This window comes from Rhamphochromis sp. 'chilingali' (assembly GCF_963969265.1).
Source record: "Rhamphochromis sp. 'chilingali' genome assembly, chromosome: 1".
In the NCBI taxonomy this organism is placed as follows: Eukaryota; Metazoa; Chordata; class Actinopteri; order Cichliformes; family Cichlidae; genus Rhamphochromis; species Rhamphochromis sp. 'chilingali'.
In genome coordinates this window covers 45,307,890-45,332,035 of record NC_137929.1, presented here as the reverse complement: position 1 = coordinate 45,332,035, position 24,146 = coordinate 45,307,890, and the positions used below count along the sequence as shown (strand labels likewise).

General features: G+C 43.0%; 2 protein-coding genes across 2 annotated transcripts; one reads left to right on the top strand and one right to left on the bottom strand.

Moving 5' to 3' along the window:
• The first annotated feature begins 5,171 nt into the window (after nt 1–5,171).
• Nucleotides 5,172–16,717, top strand: mus81 (MUS81 structure-specific endonuclease subunit). The gene is made up of 17 exons (XM_080874169.1): nt 5,172–5,246; nt 5,418–5,568; nt 6,045–6,174; nt 7,577–7,665; nt 7,853–7,981; nt 8,068–8,148; nt 8,245–8,333; nt 8,971–9,153; nt 9,247–9,426; nt 9,807–9,934; nt 10,034–10,146; nt 10,398–10,517; nt 11,137–11,232; nt 12,414–12,542; nt 12,629–12,732; nt 13,634–13,717; nt 14,487–16,717. Exons 2-17 carry the CDS (start codon nt 5,428–5,430, stop codon nt 14,551–14,553), a joined length of 1,863 nt encoding a protein of 620 aa, XP_080730295.1. The 5' UTR covers nt 5,172–5,246; nt 5,418–5,427; the 3' UTR covers nt 14,554–16,717.
• On the bottom strand, nt 15,916–23,601 carry tmem185 (transmembrane protein 185). The gene is made up of 7 exons (XM_080874181.1): nt 23,398–23,601; nt 22,175–22,351; nt 19,860–20,067; nt 19,220–19,303; nt 18,925–19,101; nt 17,900–18,023; nt 15,916–17,538 (listed from the first exon to the last, which is right to left on the bottom strand). Exons 1-7 carry the CDS (start codon nt 23,433–23,435, stop codon nt 17,288–17,290), a joined length of 1,059 nt encoding a protein of 352 aa, XP_080730307.1. The 5' UTR covers nt 23,436–23,601; the 3' UTR covers nt 15,916–17,287.
• Between the last annotated feature and the right edge of the window lie 545 nt (nt 23,602–24,146).

Here is a 24,146-nt window from a genome sequence, read left to right as displayed (position 1 = left end):
CTGCCTGCTGGTACTGCCAAAGGAAGGGACTCCTGAGACAAAAGTACAGTTACATAGTAATGAGGTCCTTGAGGTGTCTGTGAGTTTGAAAGCAGTGCCCTTGGAAATGTTTAGTACAGGAAATATATGTAAAATATATTGAAAAGCAGCCGTGATGAAGTAAAAGTAAATAAAGTAAGAAAGTAAAGCATCTTTATTGGCCCTGAGGGGAAACCTGCCAGGGGCAAAAGGTATGTTGCTTTACATACAGAACACGAGGACAAAATAAGAAATTAAATCACGTTGTTAAAAACAGGAGCATACCTCACAAAAATATGTTACCACTATAGCCTACATAAATCCTTATCAGCATATGCAAAACTGTATGAAGACATGAGGGGACACTAAATCAGTCATAGCTACTTTTCTCAAATGAAAATATGAAGCTGGAAATGAGCACATTAGTGCCCATTTAAAAATCCTGCTCGGTCTAAAAAAAAAAAAAAAAAAAATCCTGCTCGGTCTAAATAAAATAAAACTGTTCTTCATGGTTTACATCTGTCAGGATTGAACATCATGGTAATTTAGCAGTTTTAATGATTCCTTTGAACTGCTCTTTTTCCAGGGCGGAAGGATTGTACATGTAATCTAATTACTCTAAAGGAACATGAATCGTGGGGAGAAGCTTGAACGCATTTTGGATTTTCTCCAATCCACACAAGGTCCAGAGTATAAATACAATCATTTAAATATTTAATAGATATAGTGCCGAATGTTCTACATTGTCTTTAAGTTTGACAAGGCCAAGGTGTGTTAACTCCTCTCCAATAATCATGTTTGACTACTACTGGTAGTTTCTCTTTGTCAGCTTTGTCAGCTGACTGACCAATGCTCATAACAATGGGAACGTCTAAAGAACCAAATGAGGATCTAAGAAGAAGAATTGTAGATTTACACACATTGGGAAAATCTCTTGTAGTCGTTTCTGAACAAATGCAGATTTAGAAATCATCAGTTCATTTTTCCGAGATCTGGAAGAAGAACAAAGTTTTATGTTCAGACGAGACAAATATGGAGCTCTTTGCCCTCGCTGAATAACAGGTGAGTTTATAGGTATAAAGGTGAGGCTGTAAACCTAAGAACACTGTACCAGCTGTGAAGCATGGTGGTAGCATCATGATCTGGGGCTGTTTTGCTGCTAGTTGTACTGGTACATACATGGGTGAACCGTGGACACAGTTGGGTATTCCAACAGGACAATGATCCCAAACACAGATTAAAACTGGTTTTGGAATGGATAAATTTAAGCTAATATTAAGCCCGACCTCAACCCTACTGAAAATATGTGGACTTCACTTCAAAAGCTGGGTCTGTCCCAGGAAACTTATCAATTCTGCCAAGAAAAGTGATCAAATATCAAGTTAGTATTATGACAGAAGCTTCCCACATAGCAAGCAGGTCTGGCCCGGATCTGGTATCAAGCCGGCACTGCTGACTGACTTCTGGCATGATAAGACGTATGTCATCCAGATAAGGGTCAGGCCTGGCATAGATGGCACTGTCTATGTGATGGCAGCCACACCTAGCCCAATTGTGGTTTGGTGTATGTGGCCCAGGCTCATAGAAAACAGGTCTTGCCCAGATCTGGCATCAAGCTAGCACTTCTGACTGACCGGTGTCATGGCAGGGTGTATGTCAGCCAGATGTGGGCCAGGTCTGGCAATGATGGCACTATTTATGTTCCTATTTTCCTATTTTAGTTAGAAGACCCAAATGCCATGTTGCAATACTATACTGCTATGGTAGCCAACGTTTCAAATGCAGGTTTGACAGGTTTGTGAGTGTACACTTAATCCAAAACCTAGTGAGAGTTTGCTCAGGTTTACCAGTGGGTGGCTGTAGCTCAGGAGGTAGAACAGGTCACCTACTGATTGGAAGGTTAGTGGTTCGATTCCTGGCTCTTCCAGTCTGCATATCAAGAGTGTGAATATAGTTAGGAAGCACTCAGCTTAGAGAAAGCGTGGTGTGATTGGGTGAAGGTGGCATGTTGTATAGAGCACTTTGAGTAATCTGGGAGAGTAGAAAAGCGCTGTGTAAGATTCAGTCCATTCACTGTCTGAACAGAGTTTTGTTATGTTGCTTTTGCACTATTATGTTCTGGCACATGTTGTTATTACATGGCTTGATTAAGGTACACATTAGGCTGACACACATACTGCAAAGAATGACGGCCCTTTGGTGGCCCAGATCAGGTTTGCCAGAGGTAATCCACACACGGGCCAGCACAGGACTACCAATGTGTCTGCAACTGGCCTTGTGCTGGCCCATGTGTGGGCCAAATCTGGCAAACCAGATCCGGACCATACCAATTTTGCTATGTGGGTTGATGATGGCTATCAAAAGCTTCTGGTTGACGCATAACTTGCTAAGGGACATTTAACCAGATATAAGTGGGGGTGTTTTGATCTGTGTCGATTAGAGAAAATTCAAAGCAGATTGCAACTTGTGCACCCAGTTCTTGTTTTTCAAAGTCATTTAATATGCTTTATGCTGTAAAATCATTCCACCCTGGAAAAAGAACAGTTCAAAGAAATCATTAAAAGCCCAAAATCACCACAAAGTTTGGGCCCATGATGATTGGATGTACATTTCTGACCACAGCTTTAGTTGCTATTACTGCTGCTGAGTTCTTGGTACAATTGACTGTTAAATCTTTAAGTCCATATTTCTACATAGGGCTGTGTGTTCAGTATCATTATATCCGCTCAAATATGAAGCAGTAAAGCCAATATTAAGTCTCATTGGTGGATTTTCTTGAGCTTCCTGTATAAATCCTCAAATAGCTTTATTATTCTGCCTTTCAGTCCACCCAGACCAACCCGTTCCAATACACCGCAAATGCTTCAGCAACAGCATTTCATTTCACACCACCGCCTTGTTTTGTTGCTGCTAGTCGCTAATTATGCTACCTTTCCCAAGTGTTTGGCTGTGTGTGTGCTAGAGAGAGGTAGAGGCTGTGGTTGGGAGGGTGAGGTCGGATTCCTGATCTCTGTCCGGTCTTGTTGGAGGATTCCAGGAGACTGCTTTCAGCCTCAGGATATGTGTAAAAAGACTCAGGTGACGACAAGATAACGGTCTTGAAAGTTAACTGAAACAGAAGTTTGAGAGTCATACAGTGGTTCACACCTTCCCTTTTCACACATTGTTAATGAATAATGTTCCACATAGCAGCACTATTGACATTTTCCTGTATCTATCTTTTTATGTGCTTTCTAAGACTGTTGAATTGTTTAGGTACATTAAAGTGTAAAGATATTTGTGTTGACCTGAAGATTAATGCTACTGACTTGTAGTAACTCCACATGGTTGACATTGTGGTTTTAGGAAATTTGTTTCTACCACTTCTGTTTGTATTGGTGTCAGAAGTTATTTGGGATGTAAAAAGAGCCTCTCAATGTTCGCCAGGCACTCTTCAAACATGAGTGTGAGCTTAGAGGTTAGTTTAGTTTAGCAAAGTTGAAATCTGTGCGAGGCTGAAAACCAGTCATAAATGGTTATGTCCTTTGAGCCAACAGGTGGAACTACATTAAAAACAATTACAAACAGATATTATTCAGCAGCGGAAATCACTACAAAGCCTCAGAAAGACTTCTAAAAACTATTGTCAGTGAAAACAGTTCAGTGCTGAATCCATTGATCTAAGTTAAATGTCCCTTTTAAGTATTCTTTTGGCTTTAAAGGCCACTACAGTCGATGATCTGCCTCCATTTCGCCCAATCCATAACATCCTCCTCTGTAACACCAAACTTTAACCTGCTGCTTGCGTCTTAACCTTTCCACCAGCTTCACTGTTACACCTGTCTCCCTCTCATTCAAACGAATGTATTAAGTCTTGCTTCTACTGACTTTCACTCCCCTTCTATCCAGTTTATACCTCCACCTCTCCAGCCTCTCTTCCACCTGCTCCCGACTCTCACTGCATGTCACAATGTACTCTGCAAACATCATCAGATGACACTCCTACCTCACCTGTCAGCCACTCCATCCCCACTGCAAGAAAGTAGTAATCCCACCCCCACCTTGAACCCATCTGTCTTGCTGTCCTCATGCATGTCCTGCACCACCCTCACATACTTCTCTGCCACTCCTGATTTCCTCATGCAGTGCCACAGTTCGTCTCTTGATACCCCATCATATGTTTTCTGTAAATCCACAAAGACACAGTGAAGCTCCTTCCAACCTTTTCTATACGTATCCATCAATACTTTCAAAGCAGGTATCACATCGGTGGTGCTCTTTCTCAGCATGAAGCCATACTGTTGCTCACTGATCGTCACTCGCTTCTTAGCCTTGCTTAACAACTCTTTCCCCCAGTTTCATGGTATGACTCATCAACTTTATCCTTCTGTAGTTAATACAGCTCGGCACATCACCCTGTGCTATAAAAATAGGTACCATTACACTTCTCATGCACTCTGTAGGTATTCTCTCATTCTCCAGAATTGTTGAACACTCTGGTTGAAAAGTCTCATAGACATCTTCATACATCTACCTCTTCAAAGGACAACAAAAACCAAGATGCTGAAACACTGCAGCATTCTCTGAAAACTGCTGTGGTCTAATTAATCAAAATCTGAAAATCTTTTCTGGGAATCATGACATCATCCCAGCTAAAGAAGAGACAGATCATGTGACCTGTTATCAGTGAACAATTCAAAAGCATCTCTGATGGTACGACAGTACATAAGTGCACCCGTCTGAAGTGCTGCACATTTTTGAGTATATGTGCTAACGTCTACACATCTTTTTCAAAGGAGAGCTTTACATATTTCAGTAAGACAACATCAAATTATTTGGCGTGTGATGTATGCTGGAAGGCTCTGTGGAAACATGCATCCACTGAATACATCTGGATAATTCTGAAACAAAGGAGTCCACAAACCATTTCAGACAGCTGGAGACCAGCAATTCTTTTTTCTTTTTCTTTTTAAATTAGTATCATATTTTTATAAAGGTAAAAAATGTCTCTGTGTTGCCTTTAGTTATTAAATATAAGGTTGGATTTTAAAATAAGTTTTTTCAGATTACAGGTTTATTATATCACTATTATACTATTATTGCCTCCTTTGCCGCTAGAGGCCACTCGTCACATTAGGAACCTTTGGGGCTTCCGTCCCTTTTGTGTCACGTGACATATGTCAACAAGGAAGTGGGCTGTGTCTTTGAATACAAGGCGCCAGTAGCCGTTCCTAGTCAACAAGTGAAAGGTAATCAGCATTATAGGACATCCACACAACTTCTCTTTACATTTCTGTCTGATCTAACTGTCTGTACACACGTCTTTGAACCCGCAGAGCTCCCGTAGCTTGTTTGAAAAACTTTATTTGGGGTTGACTTTATCTTACACAGGCTAAATCGATTCCTGCTTTTCCCGACAGATCCCGAGGGATGCCCGCCACCGAGCCGGTCCGGTTGGGTCGGAAACGCGCCCTGCCCTCGTGCCCGAACCCGCTGTTCCTCAAGTGGCTCACCGAGCTCCGGGACGAGGCGAAGGAGAAAGGACTAAAGATCCAATACACCTACCACAAGGTACAGAGGATGTAGCGGTTAGCAGGGGTTAGCACTCTCGCCTTAAAGCAAGAGGGATCCTAGTTGGCTTCTGGGTGGAAGCTTACCTCAGCTATCACTGGGTACATCCTGGGCCGACAATCCACCACAGGGCTAACACACAGACACAGGCACACCCAAGGTCAATTTAGAAACACCAGTTAATCTGAAATGCATGCATGGACTGTGGGAGGATGCTGGAGTACCCAGAGAGAAGCATGCAGGCACAGACGACATATAAAGAGGCTCTAACTGGCTGGCAAGTTCAAACCATAAACCTTCTTGCTGTGAGGTGCACAAACCACCACTGTGGACAAATATAACAAATAAAATCCTTCCATGTGTCTACAAGCTTTCCGTTTTTGATGGACAATGTGGAATTAAAAGGGATATAAATCACCAGGAAAGCAGAAATGGCTAATTTCTATTTATTTTTGTGTGCTGCTGTCTTTTTTAAGGCCATCAACTCACTGAATAAATATCCACTGCCGCTCAAGAACGCCAAAGAGGCAAAGATCCTCCAAAACTTCGGAGACGGCATCTGTAAGATACTGGATGAAAAGCTGCAACGGTATTATAGAGAGAACGGTAAGAAGCAAACGCATGGGTGGATAAGATGATCCAAAACACACGCTAATATGTTTACAACACAGAACTAGACTAGATTTCACTGTATGTGTACTTGTGTGTTACTTTTCTTCACTGTTTCAATTCAGTTCTTTATACAGCATCAATTAACAACAGCCGCCGCTTCAATGCACCTTAAAAGTGATAGGGAGGAACAATCAGGCAATACCCTATGAGCAAGCACTTGGCAGCTGTGGTCAAGAAGAGCTCCCTTTTAACAGGAAGAAACCTCCGACAGAACCAGGGTCAGGAAAGGGCAGCCATCTGACATTAGCAACACAAAGAGACCAAGGACTAACTATGAGGGAGACGAGACAAAAGTTTCAGAAATGCAGTTGTGGCATTTAAAAACATCAGAAGTGAAAAGAGAGGAGTGGAGAAAAAAGGCTCAGTGCATCATGGGAAGTCCCAGAGTAGCCTTTCTTTAGAAGTTTTTAGAAGCACTATTAAAGGACGATTCAGGGTCACCTGATCGAGCCCTAACTATTTGCTTTATCAAACAGGAAGGTTTTAAACCTAAACTAATAATTAGATAGGGTGTCTGTCTAATTAGAAGAGGGGTCTGAAAGCTGAAGGCTCTGCCTCCCATTCTACTTTTAAATCCTATCCTAGGAACCACAAGTAAGCCGGCAGTCTGAGAGAGAAGTGCTCTTTTCAGATATAATGGAGCCTGATCATTCTGGCTTTTGTATGTCCTCAATGATCAGGCAATCAAACAAAATGAGCTTGTGATTAAAAAGTAGAATTAAGAGCAAAACTGTAGAAAATCATACAAAAAATGCATCATTGCAAAGTTTGCTTTGCAAATCTGGAAGTTTGTATTCATGTAATTGTTGACCTCTCAATAAACTTATGTTGTGTTCAATGTCTGTAGTTTTGCATCAAATCATAAAACATTAAAGGAACAAATATTTAGTCTGTTTAAAGTAGAGGAAGTGAGCTTTTAATGGACGCTTAACCCCAGATCACTGAAAGCAGTTTTGTAACATTATCATTAATGTCAGGTATGTTTTACCCTGTAAAACAAACAAACATCAACATATATTGAGCTGAAAGAATACATGGCAAACTGAAGCAATCCTCTTTTATTTCTCACTATACAGCATCTCACTAAACAAAGAAGGTATCATGGTGGGACTCTGTAAAGAGATTCTGAGATTAGTAAAACTAGGGAGTTGTTAACAAAAAAGATAAATAAAAAAATAATCAGTGGAACAGGTAACGTGTTCTTTGGTCAGACCATTGCAGAGACGTGTGAGCCTTGTCGAGTGACCTCTAAGTGATATTTACTCTGTGAAAATCACGTATCACAAACCAACCAGTTTACCCAGCTCCCGTGTCTTCACCTGTTCCTCTGCTCCAGGTGCTGACGCTTCTATACACGCTCTCCCCAAAGGAGCGCCCCCTCCTGGCCGATCAGACAATAACATCATCCTGGCTCCATCCAAAAAGGTAAAGTTGGAAACAAAGAGGAGATTCATGGAAATAAATATTTTCCTTCACACCAATAAATGCGTTTTGTGATTACAGTAAAAGTAGAAGCATCAGAAACGACAACAAAAAAACCTCAGCCAGATATTTGCAGTATGAGGGGATGTTTCCATTGTCATTACAGTGTGTAACTATTTTTTCCTCATAGAAAAATGCTGCAGGTGATCAAGGAAAGGATGGAGGAGGAGATGGAGGGAGGAAGAAGAAGAGGGAGTATGTCCCCCAGAAGAGATCCGGGGGCTATGCTGTGCTGCTGACTCTTTACAAAGAAACTCAGGTAGATTTTTCGTCTTTCTTCCAACTACTGCAGCATCAGTCAGTGTTAAACCGGTGTTTCATTACCGCCGTGTGCTTTCTGTCTAGGTCCCTGGTAGTAAAGGTTACATGTTTAAGATGGAGCTGCAGGCAGAAGCTCAGCATCTCTGTGACAAATCGTTCACTGTGGTGAGTGCTTTCACTTCGATCTCATGTGTTCTTCATCCGTCTGCATGCACGCTGTCTTCTTGTGAAGTGTCCATCCTTCATTTTCTCTGTCTGCAGCCTGATTTAGGCAGTAAGTACACCGCCTGGAGCTCAGTCAGCACTCTGATCCAGAAGAACCTGGTGATAAAGACTCACAATCCTGCAAGGTACGGCTGCTTGAAGCGTGTCAGTGCTTTTACTGTAACCTCACGTCTTTTCTTTTAGTCTTGTAGAAGTCGGCTTATTTTCGTATTGAGTGTTTTAAGTGCAGCTAATTTAGGTAGTAAAATGTGTTTTTTAGAAATTAAGCTTTTGACTTATTTGGACAGGATTAGAATGAATGCATCAGAGGGACAGGCTGAAGTCTCAGGCTTGAAGACAAAGAGGTGGGGCTGAGATGGATAGTAGATGCTGAATGTGGAGCTGGCAGGCAGGAGGAAAGGTGGCCACAGAGGTGCTTCATGGATGTAGTGTAGGATGTCCTGCAGAGGGTTTTGGAGGAGGATGATAGGGTGAGGTGGAAGCAGATGATCTGCTTTGGTAAGAAGAAAAAGAATCGGTGTAATTTTGACTGAAATTAGGATCAACTTAGTAATCAGACTGTTAACAAATCAAATAATTTCTAGTCTCTCTCTTCTGCTGTATTTGACAAAGATGCTTCCTGGCTGGTTTTTGTTGTCGCACTTGCTGCTAAAACTTAACAGTTGTTGCTGTTTCAGCTCTACTTTATTTAAACTCTGCCAACGACCACAAAGATGTAATCCACCATGCAGTATTTTTTCTTTGCCTTTGTGCTTCTTTCAGGTATTCTCTGACAGAAGGAGGTCTGACTTTGGCCGAGCGACTGGCATCCGCAGAGCAGACGAACACAGACGGGGACAGAGAGGCGGTTAGGAGTGAGTTAGAGGCGACTGAGGAAGATGATCCCGTCGTAGACCTCACTGGTAGTGATGAAGATGAAGAAGAGAAGGAGGAGAACAGAATACAGTGAGTGGAAACTAAAAGATTGAATCCTCATCTCCTTATTTTTTTCCTGTTTTATTTCCCTCTTTGAATAAAGCATTCCTCTTCTTTTCACAGCCCTGCAGAGAGACAACCCACCGTCACTGAGGTTAGCTGCGACGTGGACGACGTGCGTTCATCGGGGAAACCACAGGATTCACAGACGACGATGACGACAAGCAGAAAGCCGAACGCAGAATGTCTCCTACCCGGAACGTATGAAATTATGCTCTGTGTTGACTTCATCGAGACCACTGGGTAAGAGATCTGCCTTCTAACATGTAAGAAACACGCTACTGATGTTACTGATGAATTTAAATATATTAAAAGCCGTGTACGTATAAAAATGTGTATTAATATCAGCAGTATTTATCACAGTCATTCACATTTACTGACCTAACTGTTGTTACTGTGTTCTCATGCGATAACTGCTCTTACAACCATGTTGTGCTCCATTCAGTCCTCGAGGTTTCTTCCTGTTAAAAGGGAGTTCTTCTTCCCACTGTCGCCATGTGGTTTCTCATAGGGGATCGTCTGATTGTTGGGTTTTCACCGTATTATTGTAGGATCTTTATCTTACCATGTGAAGCACCTCAATAAATAAAATTGAATTGTGTATGTATTTATTTGTTATGTAGTGGGAGTCACCATCGTAAGCAGGAGCTGGTGAAAGAGCTTCAGAGAAATGGAGTCAACTTTGACATCAGGAAACTAAACGTCGGGGACTTCCTGTGGGTGGCTCGGGAAAAGGTGGCACCTGTTGCAGGTAACACATACAGGAGGAGAGAGTGGGAGTGTTGATGTTTGATGGGAGGGATCCCGCGCCACGCCTGTTTAACTTACAGGGAGGATTGTTCTGTCTCAGGTCAGTTGCGAGCGCCTGTAGGCAGGGAGCTGGTCCTTGACTACATAGTGGAGAGGAAGAGGATGGACGACCTGTGCGGCAGCATCATCGACGGACGCTTCAGGGAACAGAAGGTCGGTGTGCAGCCCGGTTTTATCCAATACAGTTATTAATCGGTGAGGTGGCACGCCGCCTTCAAAATTACAGGTGATGATTTGTGCTTTTTACAAGCAAGATGAACCCAAACTGAGTTCAATTTATATGAGTATGAACTGGAAAACATAAAGTAGTGACATCATCAGAACCCGGTGCTTGTTCCTCGTCTCGCGTCGGCCTGCAGCACCTCCTGCTTTTGTTCATTCGTCTGTTTTCTTCCCTCCGTCAGTTCCGACTGAAGAGGTGCGGTCTTCATAAGCCCATCTATTTAGTGGAGGAGTGTGGATCAGCTGCTTCTCACCTGAGCTTGCCTGAAACTACACTGCAGCAGGCCATAGTCAACACACAGGTAGAGTGCACACGTGGGGCCACATGGGCCACTCTCAAACTGAAACAAATGTTGTGGTGTCCTGCTGGACGCAGCCATCAGAAGATGGTACGCTGTGGCACCTGTGTAGCATCTCTACCATACTAAGGAGCCGAAATTGTGCCAAGAAAATATCCCCACACCCTTACATCATCAGCCCGAAACTTTGGCGAGAAAGATCCATGCTTTCCTGTTGTTTACTTTAAATTTTTATCTTTCCATCAGAAAGTTGCAGCAGAAATTGAGACGCGTCAGACCAGTCGAGCAGGTGTAGCTAGTGAGGCGACCAGTGACAGTAGATTTATATTTTGTCTAATTTTTGTTTCCTTGCCGATATTTGAGTTTCATTAATTTTCTTTTACCATTCGTATCATGATTAGATGTAATCACAGCATTGCTCGTCTGGCTCTGAGCTACATTAATGACCAGCGCCATAACAAATAAACACATAAAACACACAACATAGTTATTTTCTAACCTCGACTTTTAACTAAAAATTAACCATGTTTAATGTGTATGGTATTTACATAGTGTGTGTGTGTGTGTGTGTGTGTGTGTGTGTGTGTGTGTGTGTGTGTGTGTGTGTGTGTGTGTGTGTTAGGTGGTTGACGGTTTCTTTGTGAAGAGAGTGCAGGATGTGAGGGAGTCGGCGGCGTACCTCACCATCATGACACGATTCCTGACTAAACTGTACCAGGTAAACACAAAAAGATACATGTTCCAATTTTACATTGCGGAGTTATGTAAGGGCGACATGAGAGAGCCCAATATTTTAATCTGGGCTTCACACAGCTGAACACTCAAGGCGTGAAAACTCTAACACACTGGGTGTGAGTGGAGCCACCTAGTGGTGCTTCCCCCTCCCAACACCCAGTGGGGTCTCCTATTAGTCCAGGACCCTGGGCTTAAGCAAACGGCTGAACCTGGGAGGCAGAGAACTGGTAGAGGAAGCTCTGTCCTGAGAATGAGGCTGGTGTGGGCGGTCAGGAAAGGCTGAAGAAAACTCGAGCTCTGTCGGTTGAGCGGCGCTCTTAGGGGGAAAACCCTTAACCCTGTGGAAGGTGGGCGGCTGCGGCGGGGGACCTGGGCTGTCACTACTTGATTGTCCGCAATAATGTGTGCGGGTTTAAGTGTATCAACACATATAGTCTCCCTATGTCGAGTCTCAGACGCATGGTGTCCTGTGGGCATCATGCCTGACGAAAACAAACTTTCTAAAGTTTCTGAAGTCTTTTGGGCAAAGGTGCACCAGACCAGGAGCACGAAGCAAGTCCACTTGAATCAAAGCACTGGGGTGGGGGCACCAAGATCCTCCTTAACTGCAGAGCGCAGCCCCAGCAAAAGCCCACTGGAGGTGGTCCAACCCAGTTGCCATCTGTTAGAGAAGCATGGAGCACAGCCTTAAGCGACCTGTGAAACTGCTCGCACATCCTGTTAGCTTGTGGGTCATCTGCAGTGGTGCGGTGGATCCTGACCCCCCCGTCAGTCATGGCAGACTAAAGCTCTGTAATGAACTGAAACGCGAAACCCAATTTGTCAAAAATGGCCTGGACACCACCGCCGCAGTTGTGGATGGCAAGGGGACCACCTCTGGCCACTGGGTGGTGCAGTCAACCACAGTCAAAAGGTGCATGAAACCTTGCAACTGTTTCATCCTCGTTTCCCACTGTGTCGATGTTGGTAAGATTTGCATCTGAATATATGCTGTCACATTGAGATTAGGCAGCACCAGTTTCCACCTGTGCACACGTCTCTACTGCATGACAACACTTGTTAATTGAGCCATAAGGATCATTTTACTGTTAACATAACATAAAATCAGCCTTAAATCTTTCTTAACTGTAACTTTTGCTTTTTTCCTGTTTAAACCTTTTTCAGAACCGAACGCTGATCTGTCGCTCCAGAGAGCTGGAGGGCGATGGAGGCAGTGACGAAGAGGAGAGAGGGCTCCCCTCCTGCTCCCTTATGTCTTTTGCAGAGTTCAACCACGGTGCAGTCAAAAACAAGGTGTGAATCTGCTTCAAAAGCCTGAATTAAACTGGTTGTCTTGGTGATCGTCTCTAATCCTGGCTTCACTCTTTCTTCCCCTGTAGTGTCAGACGGTGAGAGAAGTGTTTGCCAGACAGCTGATGCAGATCAGCGGATTGTCTGGAGACAAAGCAGCTGCTATACTGGAACACTACAGCACGCCACACAGGTAGCTGGTAGTACAGCATACTGCATACTCCACAGCTCACCGGGGTTCCTGATTTGCTTATCTTAAGTTAACAGCCAAGAGAGAGACGAAAATAAAGACAAGGAGGGATTATGATCTCCAATAGTTACAGTTCCTTATCTATTGTTGCTGCCTGTTAGATTAGGGCTATTTCCTCCTGTGCGTCATAAAGAAGTGTACAATCAAATCAACAAGCAGCTTTAATCCGTTAACATTTTAAATGATGGCCAGTGTGGTCGTCTGCCACCAGGTGGAGCTGTTGTGGAGAATTCTGTTAATTTGTTTGTTATTAGTTATTTTGAACGTAAAAGAACGAAATCATGGATACAAGCGGCAGAAATGAGCTTTCTCCAAAGGGTGGCTGGGCTTTCTCTTAGAGATGGGGTGAGGAGTTCAGTCATTTGGGAAGGGCTCAGAACGGGTGGACGGATGGATGATCTATTGTTTTGTTATCATTTCAAGTTTAAATTTTTGTTGAGGTAGTTGCCACATTTTAATAATACGTCTTTTGCATTAATGCATTTTCATATCATATCGTTTAGTGTGTGGCTTGTTTTTCTTCTTCTTTGTCTGGAGTGTATTGTGCACATCTGTAATCGGCACAGATTTAATTGCTCTCTGATCAGCAGGCAGCTTGTTCCAAAAAAACACACTAACTGAAGGCACCCTCAGGATATGTGGATCTGATTGCAGGAATATTTAAAAGATCTGCACCTGATGTTTAAAAAAAATCAGTATGGCAGTAGGTCATTAGATGCTGACTGAATAGCATGGCCCCAGAACAAAATAACTAAATATGTCAGAGCAGTCACGCTGTGTCTCCATACTAATGTAAGATATGAAGGATTATTTATTAAATCTTTGTCTTTTCTGTCATTTTCAGTCTTCTGACAGCATATGAACAGTGCACAAGTGAAGCAGAGAAAGAGAAACTCCTCTCCTCGATCCGATACGGGAAGCTCAAAAGGTTTGTAAATACAGTTTCACATTTTTTCCTGGCTTCTTCCAGTGGTGTTTGTAGTATTTGAGTGTGACCAGAGATGCCAGGTCTGAGGAAGGGGCTCGTAGGCAGAAATATGGCTGTGGAAGGAGTTTGGAAAGGCAATGGAATAAAACTTTTTGTCAGTCTTGAAGTGATTCTGACAGACACGTCAGGAAGGGAAAGAAGCTTCCTGCCCATGCTGTGGTATAGTGGATGTGATACAAAGTGCCCTTTGACTGGAGTGGCGTTCCCCCTTTTTGAAGAAAGGGGACCGGAGGGTGTGTTGAGGAAGATCAGCTTTGATGGAAGGTCTGTGGCAGGGTGCTGGATCGACTAGTTCAACCTCAGCTTCAAGAAAAATAATGTGGCTTAAATTCAGAGCCAGTCTGCATCTGGTTTGCAGACGTGGAGAAGACATTTGACCTCTCACGGTACAAGTATAGAATATCTGACTTTCTGATCCTTGTACAAGTGTGATAAGAGCTTTGTTCAGATTGCCGGCAATAAGTTGGACTTGTTCATGGTGGACACACTGGAGAGAATATTAATACGCAACTGGATTAGCATGGCTGTGGAGAGAAAGGTAGCGATGGAAGAATTACAAGAGAGGTTTAATCAATGTCATGAACTTCCAGTGTTGATACTTTGACCACCACAAACCACTACAGTACCTTGTGTGTGTGTGTGTGTGTGTGTGTGTGTGTGTGTGTGTGTGTGAATGCTTCATGCTTTCTCCTGTTGGCTTGTTTTTCAGGAACCTGGGTCCAGCTTTGAGCAGAACAGTTTATCACCTCTACTGTACACAAGGAGCTCTGACATGAAGGCGGCCCTGGAGGTGGTCCCAAAGTATACTCAACAATGTGAATTATACAGTCATTAACTTTTAGGTCCTCCTTTACTTGAACAGCATCATTTTGAGTATGATTATGTAAAAGTGTATATAAAAGTCAAGACACTGCTATATTTTGATATTAATAAAAGATTCCTGTTTGAAGAAGTTCACACGGCCCATTAGTGCACAAATAAAGTTTATTTTAAATAACTTTTTCTAGTCAGAATCCAAATCCAGTGCCCAGACGCTGAAGTCTTAAAGCTGTAAGCCAGCTTGCACCTTTCCAGCTTGTCCAGCGTTACTGCTCATTCGTGCACACTTATGGGAGTGGAGCCTTGTACCCAGGAGGTCTTCAGGAGCTGCTATTACCTGATAAGACCTTTTAACACATCAAACATGAAGAGCCAAAGTTTAACCTTGATTTGAAAACTGCATTTCTGAGCATGGTAAGTATTAGATTGCTACACGGCCACAGGTTTTATCGATGAGTTTACTCGCTGCTGGTGAAATTAAACTATTAAAACTCAAATTTTTCTACAGCTGTCTAATATGGGCGATGAGGTCTTTTTTTCCTTATCGTCTTTACCTTGTTGCTTTGAATTCGCGCTATTTAAATGAAATTAAATGATTGAATTTCTTAAGGACGTAACTACGGATACCGCTCATCAACTCTATAGTTTTTTTAGGCCTGTTGCTTCTTTGGTCCTTCACTTACCAAGTTTTCTCAAATTTTTTTAAGGACACACCAATGCTGACACATGCTATGTCAACTAAGGGAATCAGCTTGGGAGTCAACATGTTGGTGCAAGAATACTTTTATTCCTGGTAAACTGTGTCCTCTTTACCATTTTTAATAGAGTCGACTAAAGAAATAAGGACAAATGTATTTTGTGATGGGCTGCTGGTGAAGATCCTAAAGATACTACTCTTTTTTTTTTTTTTTTTTTTTTTTCCATGGACCTCCGGCCCAAAAACAAAACATGATGTGACATCGCTCTGTCTCGTGACAATGGAGTTTAATCCCAGAAAACATTGAATATCATATTTCAGTGTCAGACCCATAGAATCGATCTCTGACCTTCACCCACTTTACAGAAAGAAGTCAATCAGTGATCCAAGAGGCAGAGACAGACTGCTGCATGCCGACTGAAGCACTGTTAGACCAGAGCGCAGCACGGGAACTGTTTGTGGCACGATCACAGTGAAGAATAATTCAGGGCTGGATTACTTTCTCAGTTTAATTCTGAAATAAATATACAGACAACAAAAACCCGGTATGTTTAGTGACACCTGACAATCCCCCAGCAATGACGAGAAGAAACTAATGGCAGCATAGAAGGGAGAGTTTAAAAAAAAAAAAAAAAAGAAGAGGGGAGGGCTCGCTGTCTTTATCTCCTGAACAGGTCAAGATTTTTATTTTCACGGTTAGACTTAATGCAGATATGTGTTAGCTTCTAAACTCTGCTCAACTCCTTACTTCTTCAATCAAAAACCCAAGCCGTCAGTTTAATGTTAAGGATGCTACATCACCTTAAAATTGCAGTCACACAGATTACATTCATAAGATTGGCTGTGCAATCTTTTCTACCATCCTCAATCAAAAATCAGGAGTGCATGATTGACGTTTACTTTTTTACCCCCACCCACTCTCGTCAGCGCTATGGTCCCTAACTTGACAAGTTGTGTTATTTACAAAAACAAAAACTAAACAGGAATAGAAAAATCCAACGAGTCAAACTGGGTTCCTCCTGGAACATAGTAACAAAGTGCTATTTCCTTTTCTTTTTAAAGAAAAGATGCTTTTTTTCTTCAAGGGTAGTCTTAAAGCAATGCTTGCAGAGTGCACGAACGCTTTGGAAAACAAAACTTTACTCTTTCCTCCCGTTTGCGGTGGCTGAGAAGAAGTTCCCTCTTAGCCAAACTAATTCGTTTAAACAACTTGCATGTTTGGGGCAGAGTATTGGGGATCGTGTAGTTTTGCACAGCCCTACATATAAGCCCTGTGAATCTTTTCTCCAAATGTGCAATCAGAAAGCAGCCCAACAGCTGCTTCAATGCACTGACACACAAGTATTGCTCCAAGGCAGCCCTGAACAAAAAAGATAGAAACTTTTCCTCTGAGCCCCACACCCTTTTTTTTTTTTTTTTTTTTTTTTTTAAACACCTAAATGATGAAGAGAGAATTGAAAGGACAGGGTTACATTGATCCCTGTATGGAGCCTCTCCAATGGTCCCCGTCACAAACCCAAAAAGTGTTGATTTTGTTTTTAACATCCTCTGAACATAAAGCAAAGATCTACAGCAGTTCAGAGCGAACATTTAAAGTCTACACGCATCCAGTTCTCACTGATGTCAGCATCATGTCACCCTGAAGTTTAGATCCAATAGAGTCTTGGATGTTTCCTCACCACAGATACAACTGGGAGTCAGCAACAACACTGTGGCTCCAGCGAGAGGTGAAAAACAAAGCTGTCCCTTCGTGGGTTCCATGATTTCACCCTTTAAAGGCAGCAAGTCAGGAGGACAGCGGGGATCTTGGATCCATCGCCGTTTTAGTTCAGGTGGATTGCCCGTGCTGGGCATGCTGATGCACAGTTCAGGGTGGGGGGGACCAAAATCCTTCAGTGGAGAGTGGATTTAAAACAAAACAAAAGAAACAGTCTCTGAAGCGGTTTTGGCTTTTTTAGTTCGGCACCCACGACTGCTCATGCTTTGACCCGCCATTAGTCCGGCATGTCGATGCAGAGTTTGGGTGGCGGGACGAAGTATTTCCCAGGGCTCTGCGTGATCACCACGCCGGTCTTCTTGTGGAACATGGGGGCAATCTTTGGCGGCGGTTCAGGGACGGGCAGATCCTCGGCCGCCTCGGGGTCCTCACTACGTTGAAGGTCATAGGACACGTTGCCGTACTCTCGCAGGAAGGGAAGGAGCTCCAGCAGAAAGTGGCAGAAGTCCTTCCGGATGCCGAACCACCCTGATCGGAAATAAGGACGGAGCAGAAGAGAGAAACAATGAAAAGCTTTTGATTTGCAGACAAAGTTTAATATTATTAAAATATGACCACATAAATAATTAAAAGGAAATTTACCCTCCTCTCATTTACTCTCAGGTCAATCAAAAAGTCAAAATATAATCTTTTCATTTATTTTTCCTCACATTTTACAGACCAAATGATTTACAGAACCAGCAGCTTCATAGAACATTATTTGCTGGAGTCCGAGAAATGACAAACATCGAAAGATAAAAGTTTTAATGAAGCTATATTAAGGGAAAGTTGTGGGATTTCTGAAACAACAGCAGCAGCAGGGACCACAAGTCCAGCTGCAGATACTCACAGTGGTTTCCTCCCTTTTGGCCGAAGGTGGTGGCCATGAGTGTGAGCAGGGAGAGCCACAGAGGGACGAACACGCACACGTAGCTCAGGCTGTTGTGACCGTCTAGCTTGTGCACCAGAAGGATCTGTAAAAACATGTGAATGTTATCAGACATCCTGCTGCTGGGAGGAAAAAACATGCATGTGTGCAGCGATTTTTGACTCTACCAACCAGACACCACAGGAGCGTCTGTCTTTATGGTCTAAGTGCCTGCGCTGAGCATGGTTCACAGCCCACTTTAGACTGTTCAACTGTGCCTTAGTTCGCAAGGCTTTTTATCCGCCATTCTCTCCAGCTCGCTTTACAATATATTTTAGTTTAGTTTTTATTTTAGTTTATTAAAAACAAGAAAGAAGAAAAGAAAGAAGACGAGCATGAGCCAAAGACTGTAACAGTCTAAGGAGCTTACAAAGAAAAGCGTCTGGACTTCTTTAAGTTGCTTGAAGACGTTTCACCTCTCATCAGAGAAGCTTTTTCAGTTCTGGGATCAAATGATGGAGAGTCCCAGATTTAAGCCCTGTGGAAGTTTCCCCCCCGAGAGGGACAAAAGGACCCCCTAATGATCCTCTACCTAATCACATAAGCCTAGATGTGAAAACGGGTGTGGGTCACAATCAGCCAGGGTTTCGGGTGAGCTCATTGTGAAACCTGGCCCCACCTTCCTGAGGTCAGATGGCCCAGGATGTGAGTGGGCGTTAAGGCGTCTGGGAAGGGAACTCAAAACTGGATTATAGATGGCAGAGAGTTGGTGTCGTAAACCACCGCCTCTGTTCAAAGATGGTCGCTCACAGTGGACATAGATGGCTTCTTTCACTCCTCTTTCAAACCATCTGTCCTCTCTGTCCAAAATGTGAACGTTGGCATCCTCGAAAGAGTGTCCTTTATCCTTAAGATACAGATGGACTGCTGAGTCTTGGCCTTTACATTGGAGACCAAACAGCTAGCCATTTTAAACAACACGAGATGATGCAGACTTCACGCCTCACCTCAAATGTGAGAAGCGGTACGACGATAGTCATCCAGCTGATCGCCATGGTGATGTGAGTTCGCCGCTGCTCGGCGATGATGTCGATGGAGCGGAGAAAGAGGACTGACCAGATGATGTAGTAAAGGACAACAAGGCACAGGAAGGACATGAGGATCCACAGTGGGACACACACCACCTGCAGCACACAAACACAGGCAGGGTGTCATTAAAGCAAGTTCAAAGAGGGCTTCAGGACCAGCACAGATTGTGGTCACAATGGAAGCACAATAAGTGGCATGTTTTGTGTGCCTCACCAGCCAAGGCCAGTTGATGATCTTGTCCAGCTTCAGAGCGATGAAGATGAACTGCAGAATATTTACTGAACACAACACCTCCAGCTGAGGAGAGGAAGACAGGGAGAAACAATCAGGACAGAAGTTCAGGACTGTACTTTGATTAAACTGCCTATTCTGTTACACGCATCCTACATATGAACACTCTCAGTGGGATTTAAAGCCATGCAGAAGATGCAACAAAAACAACCAGTGTTGTTGGAGACCAAGAGTTACGCCGGCATTGGGAGAACATACAAACGCTTCACAGCTGGCCAAGACCTTCACACGTCACGAACACCTTCAACTCACAGAAAGCACTACCCTTAAGACCATTTCTTGCTTTTTCATACACGATGTTTAAAAAAGTGCAACTTTGCCTGAGTTGAGTCTGATAATGCAAGAACAGTATGCAGAAGACTTCAGACACGGATCAGGCTTTAATTCAAACGACTCTGACTAAAGATTGATGAATAAAACATTTGAGGATAACAAAAATACAAACCCCTCACTGTTGTATCTTTTGACACTGAATCTTGACAAACAGCTGGAAAAGTGTAGTTTTGTGATATTTTACGATCATAGTTTCTGAATTTCCTCATAAAAAAATCAGACGCCTTACCTCAAGAGAACGGTCGTGTCTAAACCCCCAGACGCACGCTGCTACGGAAACGGGTGACACAAAGAAGAGTGGCATGAAGACGAGAAGCCAGAAGTAGTTTCCTCTCGCTACCCGATCGCACACCAGCACCTCGAACATCAACAGCAGGACGTGGAGCCCCACCGCTATCAGCATGGCCTTGAACTCCACACACGTCTCCCCCTCAGCCCTGACAGAGGTCATCATAAAGGTTAAAACACTTCAGGTGCCCTGATCTCAGCATTCAAGCTGAACCTGGGCTGCTGCTATCACCATACTTAAACGTATGTTCCCAATCTTCTCCTAGATGAATTCATTAACATTCCCCAGGGTAATGGAAATGTCAACATCCTTATAGGGTACCGTATTTTCACAACCATAAGGCGCACTTAAAAGTCTTAGATTTTCTTCAAAAAGTGCGGCGCGCCCTATAGCGCAGTGCGCCCTGTGTGTTGTAAGGAGGACGTAGTAGAGAACACCATGAGAACGCTAAAGGGTGAAGTGTGTGCGTTGACTTTATTGCACATACCTGTATAAAAGAACAGGTATGTGCGTTATGCAGGACATCGTTGTTTTAACAACCCTGAAAATGGCAAAGAGACACGCTTACGAAGCACAGTTTAAACTGAAGGCCATCAGCTACGCGGAGGAACATGGAAATCGAGCAGCGGCGAGAGAATTTAAGATTAACGAATCGATGGTTCGCAAGTGGAGGAAGCTGGAAAACAAGCTCCGGCAGGTCAAGAAAACGCAGCTGAGTTTCCGCGGACATAAGGCGATCATCGAGCAAAGAACGAGCGGGAGAAGCGTTTCGACGGTCACCATTCGGCTAAAAGCAGTTTCACTTTCACTTTTTATGAAACGGTGCCATTTTTCCCTCCGGACCAGGACTACGGTAGCGCAGCAACTTCCAGCGGATTATAAGGAAAAGCTGGCCATCTTCCGCTCCTACTGCAGCAAACACATCGGCGACAAACACATCCAGCGATGGATGACCGATGGAGACCACAGTTTAACCAAGAGTGGAAACCAGCGCCGGGCGAGTCACGCCACAATTTGCCAATGGATTGTAGATGCTTGGGCTAACATGTCTGCTGGCACTGTTGTTCGAGCTTTCGCAAAAGCCGGCATCATTTCCGAGGAGCCGCACGGCACGGAAAGTGACTCTGACAGTGAAGAAAGTGAACCTGGCATGTTTGATGAAGATTTAGCGCAGCTGTTCAATTCAGACACAGAGGATGAGGACTTCGATGGGTTTGATTGATGATAAAAATGTGAGTACCAAACTTTGTTTTGCTCCTGCTTTATTTTTAAATACGCACACTTGTATGCTTGTGTGTTGTTGATGATGACGATTACTGGTAATAAAAATGTGAGTAAGGTACCGAACTCAGGTTTGCTCCCGCTTTATTTTTAAATACGCATACGGTACTTGTATGCGCCCTATGATCCAGTGCGCCTTATGTGTGTGTTAAATACAGTAATGGCACACATAACTGAGACTGCGCCTTTTAGCACAGTGCGTCTTATGGTCGTGAAAATACGGTATACAAATCATTAATATTGGCAGTTACATTGAGCACCATGTGACAAACTTATGACTGTGTTCACATGCCACGTTCGTTATGAATTTTAACTGTCAGCCCAAATTTTAATATTTGTAGTACAGACCAGCGACCGCTGATTATATCTGTCAAATGATCAAAGTAAGCCACTGATTTAAGTCTAAAACGAGACGACAACAATAAGAAGATGAAGTCTGGGTGAGCATCATCATATTTACATATTTATTTTGTCTAACAAATTCATCACTCTAAAAATCAGTACTGCTCTGGTAAATGTAACAGTATACAGTTGTTTACCTAACACCAATGCAAAGAGCTGTGCACAGTTCAGGGTCTGCTAGTTACTTTAAACCACAGACAGCAAGAATAGATGGACAGAGCTTCTCTCTGAGAAAGTGAAGCCGACCCTGCATTCTTTTCACTGTCCAGCAGGCAACAACTCCTCTGCTTGCAAAAAAACATTTCTGATGCTACAGGAGACTTTGGGAAAACTGCCCCGCTTGCCTCGCTCTGTTACCCCAGTAAACACTTCCATTATTTACTTTACAGATTCAATCACTACACTCAGGTCAGACTGAATAAAAAATGAATTGTAAAAATGACTACGAAAATAAAACAGAGCCTGAGGAAAAGCTTCACAAGGGGACTTCACTAAGCAATAGTGAACGTCTATCTTTTTACAGACAGTCTACACTCTAACTACCAATTCACATACAAGTGAGAGAGTCTAACCTGTACTGAGGGTTGTGGGCCCAGACTCCGGTGCCCACGGACGCCCCGATGATGACCAACAGCTTCCACAGCCATATTGGCGTAAACACAGCCCAGTAGCTCCACTGGATAACTCCATCCAGCCTCAAGGACAGCAACACGGAGAAGAGCAGCAGGCAAGAATAGATTAGGAACTTGCTGCAACAGAAGAGAGGAAAAATGAAAGACATGATGATGAAAAAAGATGCAGCTTTGCAGTTTTTATAGTTAAAGGCAAATATTTTCCATATTTGCCTCATTTTCCCCACTTGAAAATTTATTATAAGATGCTTAACAACTGTATTAGACAGGTTTATACCACAACTGCCATAACCCAATGGTAATTACAAAAATCCCTTTTAAAACTTTGTGTAATGGTTAATGCTTAGAGCAGAGGTGTCGAACTCCAGGCCTCGAGGGTCCTGCAGGTTTCAGATGTGTCCTTGATCCAACACAGCTGATTTAAATGGCTAAATTACCTCAACATGTCCTGAAGTTCTCCAGAGGCCTGGTAATGAACTAATCATTTGATTCAGGTGTGTCTAGAGCCTGCAGACTCTGGCCCTAGCGGCCTGGAGTCAGACACCCCTGCCTTAGAGCTTAGAATAGTTTTTGACAGATTTCTAAAACTTTGTTTTCTGACAGGTAGTTTGATAGATATGTTGAGTGCAGCATGTAGGGTATTGAGTCTTAGCTGTCAGCAATCATGTGGACAAACTTGCTCCAATTTAAGAAAAGCAGGCCAACATAAGAACTTTAACAAATACAATTTTGGTTACATTTTAGAACAGTATTTCTTGTGTACCCATACCTACCTACTATATGTGCACAAATGCCAAATAACTTTATTTTAATCATTTTTTATTTTGTTTGTTTTTACCGAAAAGTGGCAATTGAAACAAAAGGAAACATGACATAACTAGAGCCACAATCCACTGTAGACAACACTAAATTGTCTTTAACTAGCAAATCATCGGTGGTAACAGCTAGCCTGCTAGCCGGGCCTTGGTTAGGTTTTAGTTAGCATTAGTTACTTTATTGAGAGGTATCCCTGTAGGTTAACCAGAAACCAGAGAACGTGATTTCCACACGCATAATGAGTCTGCTTTTTACTTTTTCTTTTCCAAACAGCAGAGAGACGATCTCACCGAACACTTAATCCATGCTAACTAGCTACGGTGCTAGCTGAGACGCAGCTACGTTACCTGGGGTTGAAGTCCTGAAAGAGCCCTCGTAAATTCATGGTGCACAAAACAATGCGATACTGGCTAACATTGGCTTCCCCTCGGTGTCCGCTCCTTCACCTCCTAATCCGAACGCTACACATAATAATATCAACGGTAACTGAGCTTTATGCCTTGGCTTCATCACAACCTCTTTGCCATACCACCCTGTTTTGTTATTTTTTCTTAACGTTCCGCCGGAAATCATGTGATTTAATTTTATCGGCCGGATCATCGCCACCTAATGACCTGGAGGAAAAACTACAGAGACTAAACTAGTAATAGCATTACTGCTCTTTATACTATTACTAATTGTATTATTATTCAAGGTCTCTGCTAAAGTGATTTCCGGTATTTGTTTTTATGTAAGTTTTTTTTTCATCTAAGTTTCTTGAGGCTTCGTGTGCACACAGCCCCTCCCTGCTGGTCACAAATCTTGTCACTTAGTGACGCCCTCTTCTTTAAATAAATCCAATCAGACAGGAGACGTTTATGTAAAACTTTTGCAGTGTTTTCAAATGATGACACAGTGATTGTGCTCCTGAAAACTTTAGTCAGTCTTATTAAGAAATAATATATTTTTTTCCACTGTGCTTGGACTCAGTGAGTTTCCCCTTTTTTTTTTTCTTTTTTTTTTTCGTAATAACCCCTCCAGCTTCAGAAAAAAACACTTTCACATGGCACTGAGGAGGCAGGGGTGCACAAGTATCCGACAGCAAGCCTGTAAAGGT